Source organism: Porites lutea, chromosome 11 (assembly GCF_958299795.1).
Source record: "Porites lutea chromosome 11, jaPorLute2.1, whole genome shotgun sequence".
Lineage (NCBI taxonomy): Eukaryota > Metazoa > Cnidaria > Anthozoa > Scleractinia > Poritidae > Porites > Porites lutea.
The window spans coordinates 6,497,350-6,507,653 of record NC_133211.1 but is presented as its reverse complement, the minus strand read 5'-3'; the positions used below and the strand labels follow the sequence as shown (position 1 = coordinate 6,507,653).

At 39.7% G+C, this 10,304-nt stretch overlaps 1 protein-coding gene across 2 annotated transcripts in view; it reads right to left on the bottom strand.

Annotated features, from left to right (window-relative positions):
* Positions 1 to 3,339: 3,339 nt before the first annotated feature.
* Positions 3,340 to 10,304, bottom strand: part of LOC140951846 (N-lysine methyltransferase setd6-like) — a 10,636-nt gene continuing 3,671 nt past the window's right edge. Inside the window, exons 4-10 of one of the 2 annotated variants that reach the window (XM_073401206.1) lie at positions 10,173 to 10,304; positions 9,742 to 9,840; positions 8,791 to 8,892; positions 8,222 to 8,305; positions 6,242 to 7,025; positions 5,307 to 5,352; positions 3,340 to 3,744 (exon numbers count right to left, since the gene is read on the bottom strand). The exon at positions 10,173 to 10,304 is cut by the window's right edge and continues 142 nt beyond it. In XM_073401206.1, the coding sequence (XP_073257307.1) occupies positions 3,582 to 3,744; positions 5,307 to 5,352; positions 6,242 to 7,025; positions 8,222 to 8,305; positions 8,791 to 8,892; positions 9,742 to 9,840; positions 10,173 to 10,304 (1,410 nt within the window). In that variant the 3' untranslated portion in view covers positions 3,340 to 3,581. The remainder of the gene's footprint in view (positions 3,745 to 5,306; positions 5,353 to 6,241; positions 7,026 to 8,221; positions 8,306 to 8,790; positions 8,893 to 9,741; positions 9,841 to 10,172) is intronic. The other variant, XM_073401205.1, reaches the window with a different exon arrangement.

The following is a 10,304-nucleotide window of genomic DNA, read 5'->3' as shown; positions in this document are numbered from 1 at the left end:
TCAGTTTAATTCGTTCATAAAAAATGAACCCTAAATGATACTATTCACAAGGACATCATCGACTTTAGACCAAATTATAATGTCTAAATTTCTTGGTTTTGATATCAAAATACTGCGTAAGTGACGGTCGAATTTTTCTTGTCTTATTCGAACACCTTTCGCAAGGAATATTTGAATGACTAATTGCGCGCTTGGTGACTGGGTAAGACTATGACATCACTACAGGAATTATCCCAAGCAAAGCTTCAAGGTCTCAGCCAACCTCGTTGACAGGGTCCTCCCGTCCCTACAGAGCGAGAGAGGGACGGTTAGGAGAGAACCCTGGGAACGAGGTTTGTTGTCTGATATTACGCCATTGAAGGTTGACAAAACAACAACAACAGCAAAAACAAAAATAAAATGTGCGAAATCCCTTTCAAAGACAATTTTTCAAGTAACACGCTGAAACTTTGCGTTGGGTAAGGCCTGAAGTGAAGTCATTAGACCCAACCCCGAGCGCGCGGTCAGCCCCGCAGGGCTGGGATGTGGGTCATAGGCAACTTACGAGCAAAGATTTTGGCGATAACGCGTCCGATAATGACTAAAAAAGATAACGCGTCCGACAATGACTAAAAAACTCAAGCGCTTTATAAAAGATAACAAAAGAATAGTGGGATATACAATGGAATCTGTATCACGTGAAAACAAAACGAATAAACCTTCAATCCTGGCCAAAAGGTTTTGGGACACCTCCCCTTTTTCACGTGTTTTTCTGTGGAATGTACAGCTAACCTGTGATACACACACATAAACACGGCCTTAACAAGATTCCCCCCCCCCCCCCTCCTGAACAAAGTTGAGGTTCTTAGCGTATGCAAAATATGTAAAAAGTGTTTGACTTGTAACAACCAACACTGTTCGGGGAGGGGGGGGGGGGGGAGGGGGTCAACTTGAGTTACATTTGCCTCACCTGAAACACAAGGTGTCCTAGACGTTTTGACCAGGATTGTAGTCGTGATTTATGACAAGTAGGTTTACGACCATGGGTCGCAATAAGATCCCCTTACCTCTTTAATCTATACGGGGAAGAATTCCAGTCTTTCCTTCTCTTATCTGCAACTTTGAATCACTTGACCAGTGTATAAACGCTTGTACTGTGATAGTGTGCTAAGAGGAACTAAATTACCACACGTTAGACTATAATGGGGTTACATTTTCATTAGAGTTACTTGGATGGGGTCGCAGATTTTCGGGATTTGGGGGATCAGAAAATTCAGGTAGGTAGGAATTTAAAAATGGGAAAATTTTCACCTCGTTAAGTTTAACCAATGTGTCAATTCCTTTCAGGATGACCTAGTTTAAAGGCTTTACAGGTAGATGCATAAACAGAAAGTTACTGAGTTGGGATCGCGAAAATTGTATTAGGGGGACCTTACGATCCGACAACGGCGACGCCCATAAAAACGTCGCTGAAAAATAGACTTCGCATCCATTCATTTTTTTCGCGATTATTCCAAGGGACTCAGTTACTTAAAAAAGGGAATTTGGGTTGGAGCTGAAGAGGAAGGACCGCGCCCAGTTCTGACAGAGATGGTAGAATTTATCTCCTTGCCGTTCCCGTTCCCAAGAAAACTTAAAATTTGGTCATTTCTTGTCCTAGTTATGCAGGGACGGCAAAGAGATGTACAAAAAAGCGTGATGCACGTGCAGAGTTGTTGTTTTGTTCACTAAACCCGGCCTATTGCTTTTTTGACGTTCCCATTGCTGTCGCCGTCTTAGTTTCGTAAGGTCCCTATTTTCCCAAAGGTGACTAAGATGGGGTCTACTATTTGGCCACAGAATAGACTATGATGGGTTAGGGGTTCTGAGAACCCAACGGCACATATACCCAGCAAAGATTAACCCAAGTTAGCCCCCAGGAGTATAAGAATCATTAAGAGGATTCTCAATAGAAATAATTTAACTTCAAAGAACGCCAATACTTTCTACTTTCATGTCTGTTTGGCCCAGTTTAAAATGATCGAAACATTATACTTAGCTTGTGGCTACGATGAGGATATTCATGTTCAAAGTCGGAAACGGCCAATAATGAAAGAGGCCATAAGAAGTGTACTTAACAAGGATCTGTCTAGGCTAGTGATTGGGGCCGAATAAGGCACCACACCCATCTGAGGAGCCTGATGCAGTTGATGGACACATAGGTTAAGATCTCAGTACTTTGTGCGGATAAAGTTTTCATAGACAGGCAAATCACAAGGGGATATTTACAGAAAGGAGCCAAAAGTGTGACCCCTTTTGACTTTGATCCAATCAGAAGCCAGCTGGAAACTGTCCTCGACCTCTCACTGGTTTATGTCTGCATGAAAGAATGTAAGGGAGGTCAAACTTTTTGGCTCCTTGCTGTAAATCCTGATCGTACTTTCTACTAGTGAGAGGGGGCCTTTTAAATGAGACACAACTTTGGATGGTGGAAAGAAAGGTACGTAAAGAAAAGTAATCCTCTTAAGTGCAAGTTTTCTGGAACAATAGTTTTGACCAACGACCAGTACTGTGTGTCAGATAATAGTCAATTGTAATTTAAATTACGTAACACTAGTTGTTTATTTAACGTCACTGCGTGATACTTACTTACAGGTTGCATAGATAATACAGATCATGTACTGATTTAAGGGAAACAAAGAACAATTTTGGCTAGATTTAGAGCTACGCATTACAGTAGGGTTTAGCGAGCCAAGAATTAACCGCAGCATTGTTGTAGTTCTCTTTTGTCGAAGTATAAGTCATTGATGTATTAAGAGTTCTAGTTTAGAACGGAATAGACATTGACAGTGTCGCACTGAACGCACTTTGAGAGAGAATAAACGCATTTAGTGAAATTGAAAGATACAGTCGTTGATTTAAAACCAGGGCCGGGAAATATTCCCGAACACTGTGCTCTATGAACGATTGCAGGAAGACCAATGCGCTAAACCTTTAAAATCCAGGGTTCCCAGCATATGATGCAAAGATTGAGGATTCCTAGTGACTCAAGAGCAAAAGTAAGGCCCCAGCCCTTGACCACTCCCCTAGGTTCCATCGTCGTACTTTTTTTTAACGCAAACCTTAAACAGTTTGCAGTGGCGGATTCCGGGCCCCCCTTATTTCTAGACCAAACTGAGGCTCGAAGGGCCTCAAAAATTTTTTTTGAAAATAATTTCCGTGCTCTATCTTTGTAATGATGATTTTTCTAATGATGTGTTTGAAAAGGAGAAATTTTTAGTTAAATTTTTAAAAAAGAGAATCGACTTTTTAGCGAAAGTTCAACAATCAAATGTACATTTTAGCTTTTGTTCTCATAGTCAATAAAATAAAAGTAGTGATTCTCCTACGGCAGCCACTTGAGCTTATATTTGGGACATCACCCAACACTTCCAGAGGTGCGTTGCAAACTATCTGAATAATTTAAAAGCTATGATCTTTTAAAAGTTAAAATAAGAAAATACGTGACATTATTATAGACATAAAAACCATGAAAAATGTACATAGATGTACTCTTCACTTTATTACTAAAAAAGCACCGTTTGTCAATACCCTTCTCTGTATTCAGTAATAGTTTGATAGTGTTAATTTTCGACAACAAGTTCACAAATTCGTTGAAATATAGATTTTTGACCCCGCTTGATTTTTAAGACGGACAATTGTCTTTTACTTAGCTGCTTTTCTCCTTGGCAATCCAAATCCATATTGTCTTGTCTATAACGTTTCTTTATAGATAACTCTGCCACACTGTGGTAAGAAAAAGCACATACAGTAATATAAGGAAATGATACTAAAAGTTGTAGAGTGAGAAGTGATGGAGACCTTTAGATTTGAGGACAAGCACGACTACGAGATTTGACTGACAGTTTTTTCGCGTATTGTCAAAAAACACCAAACACCCCGGCATGCTTCATTGTACTTTTTTTTCACCTGAAAAGCTGGCACTCTAACCTTTATTGGAGGACGTTAAGCCCCCTCCCAGTCATAAGATGATAAAACTTTTTAAACATTTAATAACTTGTTTTCGTCATTATGACATCCTCGCTAAAACATGTAAAACTAATAGTAGAATGACGACGGCCATCGCGTTTTGCCGCCAAAATGATGCTGATTCACGCGAGCGCACTACTTAGTATTGAGAAAATCTCTTACTCGAAGTTGTTCTCGTCTTAGAATCGAAAGGTCCCTAATATCTGGGAGGAGGGGGAAGGCGTTTCTCTTATACTGGTTTCTAAGCTATGAGATCATGTTCCACTATTAAGGGTGTGGGCTTTAAGTATCATCGTCATCATCATCATGCTTCAAATACCCTCGATCAATGCCGGCTCTTTCCACAGGAATCCCAAACTTACGAGTGAGATTTGTAGTTGCGTTATTATAAGGGTTTGTATGGAGACTATAGCGATCACTACTTAGAAGCCAAAAAAGGTGACAAAAAGGAAGAAGAATTTCTTGCCTTGTCTCCATGTGTATTTTTTCCGGGCTGTTTCAGAGCGATTCCAGCAAATCTTAGTTGCGCCGTATTCTCACTATATGGAGGGAGCAACGGGACAACTAGAGCTCGCTGGAATCGCAACAAGGTAACAAATTCTGCTGCCTATTTATTACCAAAAATCCTCTATTAAGCCCCCCCTCTCAAATAAGCCCCCACCTCTAATAAGCCCCCCCTCCCCCTTTTCAGAGGAGGAAAGTTAATAAGCCCCCTTTTCTATTAAGCCCCTCCTCCCCCTCCCCCTCCCCTCCATCCTTATTCTTCACAAACAAGTAACGTGGACTGATCAGTTATGGTTTATTCAGGGTGGAAACTCATATTGTTTTTGGTCTTCGGCCGCATGACTTCCAACTTCATGTGCTGAACGTTTTCAACTTTATGCTCTAGTTCTCTGTGGAGAATTGTTACCATTTTCTTATTGTTAGAAAAAGCAGTATAGCGCCCGGTTACCACAAGTCCGTCCTCGAGAAACCTTGCTCCCGTTGATGCATTTCGTTAAATTAAATAAGTTCCCCCTCTCTTTTAAGCCCCCCCCCCCCTCTCTATTAAGCCCCCTCCCCCTCAAAAGTGCTTTAAAAAAATAAGCCCCCCGGGGGGCTTGATAAAGGATTTACCGTACTGTTTTTGAATCCCTTATAGTGGTAACTAGTACCCCTTTACAAGCCCTACATATTTTGATGTTCGACAAAAACAATTCTCATTCCTGTGCTTGGGGTGCTTTTGCTCTGTTCTTACTAACAACTTTCATATCATAGTAGCTGGTTCTTTGTACGTAATAAAAACAGGATAGTAACGTTTCTACTTTAGCAAGTCTTACCGTTTCAGTGTCCTTCTCCATTCTATTGGCCACTGTGACAATAATTCTGTGAAAGAAAATAAATACAACGAAAGTGAGTTATAACTGGTTTTAATTGAGATTTTTGGATTGAAAGCAATTGATGTCGCACTGATTCTATTTACTTGTACTTTCCAAACATTTCCTTCGAAAAAAAAAATAGTTGGGAAAATTTGAAAAAGGATCCAAGCATTTCCTCTTTAACCCTTTCAATGCCAAATTTAGCCAAAGGCAAATTTCGACCAGATTTCCAAATTTCATTTTGTAAAATTTTGAAAAACGAATAGCACTATGTGTAAGTACAGGCAGAGAGGTTTCATTTAAATGGTCACATCATAGGATTTCGTCCACAGACTCAAAAGTTAGAGTCATCTTACAAAACTCCATCAAACACTCTGGCAGTGAAAGGGTTAACGGTGTTGATTTCATTAAATTTCGTGACCTCTTCTCTTGATGGTGTAAGGATATTCAGTTTTAGGAGAAAACTGATGTTGGTCACTCTTGGAATTTAAAAAGTTTTTTTTTCCTGAAGCGACCACCCAAAAATGCCATAATTTTCTGATTGCTTACGGGAACTCGGACACTTTTTTTTCTCAAGCTCGACACCTTTAACTCGGACACTGACAAGGGAACCGGTTTCCGCAGTGCACGTGTTTCCTTAGCCATGGCGCTTAAGTTATCCACAGTCCACTAGTCCACAATCCGTGACAGTTGCACTAAGATAACTGATACGATTGGTAAAGTAAAACACAACATCAATTAGTGCAATAAATTTTTGTAAAAACAGACGTTTCAGCGTATAACGCTTTTTCACTGTGAATAAGAGGTAAGAGGTGAAAATGAAAGGTGATCCTTCTTAGACATTCGTTCAATGAGAATGTTGTCGTTGGTGTTGCTTGTGGAGCTTTCTTACTTACCATAAGTAAGTGGTTGCTCAGATTCCTCCTCGTCCCCCTCTTCTTCTTCAACTTCGTCTTCCTGCTCCTCCTCGACCTCATTATCATCATCATCGTCGTCGTCGTCATCTTCATCGTCATCATCATCATCATCTTCATCACCATTACCACCACCACCACCACCACAACCATCATCATCAGCAGCATCTTTGTCGTCATCATCATCATCATCACCATCATCCATGTAATCATCAACTTCATCAACGTCATAGTCCCCTCTAACATTTTTCACAACGTGACCATTACCAGCTCTCTCTCTGTTGCAGGACTCTAATCCTTCTTTTGCACGACCATTTTTGGTAGACTTACAGCTAGTCACATTCTCTGTTTTTGACTCTGTCAAATTCCCGTCCACAGCAGGCCTAATGACTGCTTTGTTGGTTGAGAGGATCATGTCCTTTTTAAGAATCCCACTTTCTGCAAGACCGTTTACTGAGCCATTCTCACTATCATTTTTACTCAGAGAATTATTTTCTGAAACTACTTCGAGGTTGCAATCTCCAGACGCAAGCAGGCCCTTTCTAGACTTCTTATTTTTCTCTGATTTCTCATTATCCACTCCCCTTCTCTTTCTCATATTTTCGGAATTAAAAATAAGTTCCAATATTCTCCAACTAGAGTCCTTTCTGCTGTCCTCGTTCTGTTGATCCAAGACCTGCCTGATGTCATCAAATTCGTTGCTCCTTTCCCTTTGCAATTGCTCCTCTAGAAGCTTCTTGAACTGAACTTCAGACAAATGTAAGATCTGCAAACACATTTGAAGAAAGTTAGGTAATGATTCAGCCAGAGGTAATCAAGAAAAATTTACTGGTACATACCTCTAAGATGGGATGACCAACAGAGAAAGTCAGTTGATCAGTCGAACGGCTACATACAAAAACGTCCCTAACCTGCGATCAGGCGTTCTTTTCTAGAGTGGAAAGAGCGCGAAAGTCCCCTTCCCCTCGTTTCCTTTTTGGAGGAGACCATTTGGATCAATTTAGGTTTCTGGGAAACTGCCGACCTACCCCTCCCCTAAGCCAACATTTTGCTCTAAGTGAGAGGTAAGTATAAACGTTGGCTTAAGGGAGGGGTAGGTCGGCAGTTTCCCTGATACCTAAATTGATCCGACCTTTTTTGCATGGAGTCCTTCGATCGAGTAACTGACTTCACTGGTTCACTGGCCGACAGAAATAAACGCAAGCAAGATTGGTCAAAGGGTTCATTCACGGACTGACTTACTGGCTACAGCTGACTAACGAGCAAAGAATGAGATTATTCAATCCCTTCTCCTATGAAAAAAAGTGGCCATGTTTATTTTCTTCATTGTTCAAAGCATCCCGAAGGAAAGGGCCGAACGATGATGATGATTTAGCTACATTGTAGCTGGCTGGCTGACTGACAGGTTGACCATCTCGGTGATTCAATGATGAGAGGTTCTGTTTCAAAAGAAAACTGTGGTACGAGGTTGGTGGGGTGTAAAACATCAATGTTTTTTTGAACTCAGTTGATTAAGCATGAATTTATTAACGTAAAAAGATTCGAAGGCTGACAATTGGAGCGCTAGTTTTCGTCACAGGGAATCCACTGAGGAATTGCAACCCAATTGTGGGTTTTGCTAGGTTTATATAATATTGCATACTGGAGCTGTTAATTCTTCCATGTGACAGATGCACATAAGTGAACGTTTTTTCCATGGAATGTTACAAAAAATTTACGTGTTCACTATGTAGTACAATGTTAGTTTACAACCTTACTCGTCCTCAGATGTCTTCAAAACGCGCGTGATGCAAGAACGCAAAGTGGTGAGAAAGAAAATTGGGTGATGGGGAGGGAAAGATGATGAGAAGACCCTTCCAGTATACTTTTCTTCTACCAATCAAACTTCAGCTCTTGCACCACGTGCATTTAAAATAAAACTAGGGTCGAGTCAGAGTCAACACTAACACTGACATTTCTTACCCTCAAAGTAGCATACAAATCTGGACCAAACTGAGAACAACCCTCTCTTCCGAAAAGGAAAATGTCATCCTCTGATGCCACACCCTAAAAATGAAAACCCAAGGAGAGACAAGGCTCATTTACAAGTATATCAAGGGAAAGGAAATCGCCTATTTTAATATTAAATAAGGAGGGGGAAATTGCATATTTTATATCAAACCAAAAATAGATAAGTAATTGTCAGTCAAACAAAAGACAAACAAAAGGAGTAGAAGTTGGCATTTTTCCATGCCAAGAGGACTGCGGAAAATAGAGCCTCCATGTTTCCACTCATGCAATTGATGTACAGTGAAGTAAAATGTACTATTTGGCTGTTCTGCAAAGTACTTAGCCTTGCAATTCTCTCTCTATCTACCTTCCCCTCCTCCCTTCTCCACCTGCAATCGAGACATTTCCAGTCATGAAGTTTGCTTCAAGATCAATGTCTCCTACCAATGAGATTTGCTCCCCTGTCACTTTAAAATAAACTATTGACACTTGTCTATTAAATTATTAAAATATCAGTATAATGAGTATTGCAATATGCTAACCATTTCCTCCAGAAATTTAAACTTAGCATCCACAAATCTTGTTTCCTTTGGGGGTTGGCATGCTTTCATTACCTCACAAAATGAGCCGATGGGAACCTCAACCTTTTTTAGAGAATGGAAAAACAACAGTCAGTCAATAACATTCAATGCATATAATCATAAAATATGCAAACAGATCTTTACAGTCTACTTGTTGGAATGTATATCCATGGAAAAAAAGCTTCCTTGTTCAGTGGACTGTCTCTGCAGGTTGCTTTTTAAGTTATATTTTACTGTATAGATTGCATATACTGGCACAATAATTATCTCTGTAATATTATAGTCTTTTTCTTGTTAAGACGGCAGAATAGTGTACTTTAAACAAAAGGTTTTTAAAATACTTCTGTACAAACTTGCATTGCAAAGGCAACCATTAACCACCAAATTAATAGGGACCAAGGGTCATTTTTAACAGGGGGGGGGAGACTTTAGGAATTTTTGGGTGGGGATGTGTCTCTGATACCCTGGAACTCTAAGCCTATACTAGAGCTAGTTCAGCTGATTTTTACTACCCTATACTAGACTAAACTCCCCAAGTTATGTTATGTAATGTTAAATCTCCCCCCTATCCTAGAGTAGCTGTTTTCCAGAAACTACCTAGGTTACTTTATAGCACAGTCCAGCCAAAACAAAACCGATCTGATTTTTTATACTTTTGAGTGGCAATTCCCGGTTTCCCTAGTCTAGACTTACATCTTCAACCAATTATTGATCAGTTTCCTTGAAAATGATACCCTGTTCTAGACCCCAACTCTCTGATTTATATACCCTATCCCAGAGTAAACTGCTTGAAAACCATACCCATATATAGCAGTACCCCTCCCCGGGCATGTTTGCAGCTTTCACTGTAATAATATTATTATGATAAATACATTAGCAACTGAATATATTTTTGTGTTATTATCACCATACCATATCATAAGGATTTGGTAATTCATCTTCCACAAAACCATAGGACTGAAGCAAGTGGCAGTTTGCAAGTTTGCCATATGTGTTAAAAATCTCTTGTCCCTAAAAGGAATGAAAGGCAATTTAGGAAATTACAGTGTAAGTGATCAGAACATGTATGGTAGATTGGCATTTTTCCTTCAGTTCAAATTATATTCTTCAAGTCAATTTGACATAATGCTGTTTACAAGAAAACTGTGTCATTTCCTCTAATACAATAGTACCATAGTCAGTCTCTAATACAGTCACCTCTCTCTAAGATGCTATCACTAGATGTCCGTTTAACTGAGGTGTTCATCTTATAGAAGTGTCTGTTGAGAGAGAGAGTCAACTGTATCCTTTAATTTTTATAACCCCACTTTAAATAGACTAATATCAAGAATTAAACACTGTACCTTAAAAATATTTTGTGTTGCTACCATAGATAATGTTTTAGCACCAAACTCTAAGTGTGCATTATTGTTGGTTATGTGATTGAGTATGTCAGCCATTGGCACCATTGCAGGAGCTGCATCATTAGTGTCATC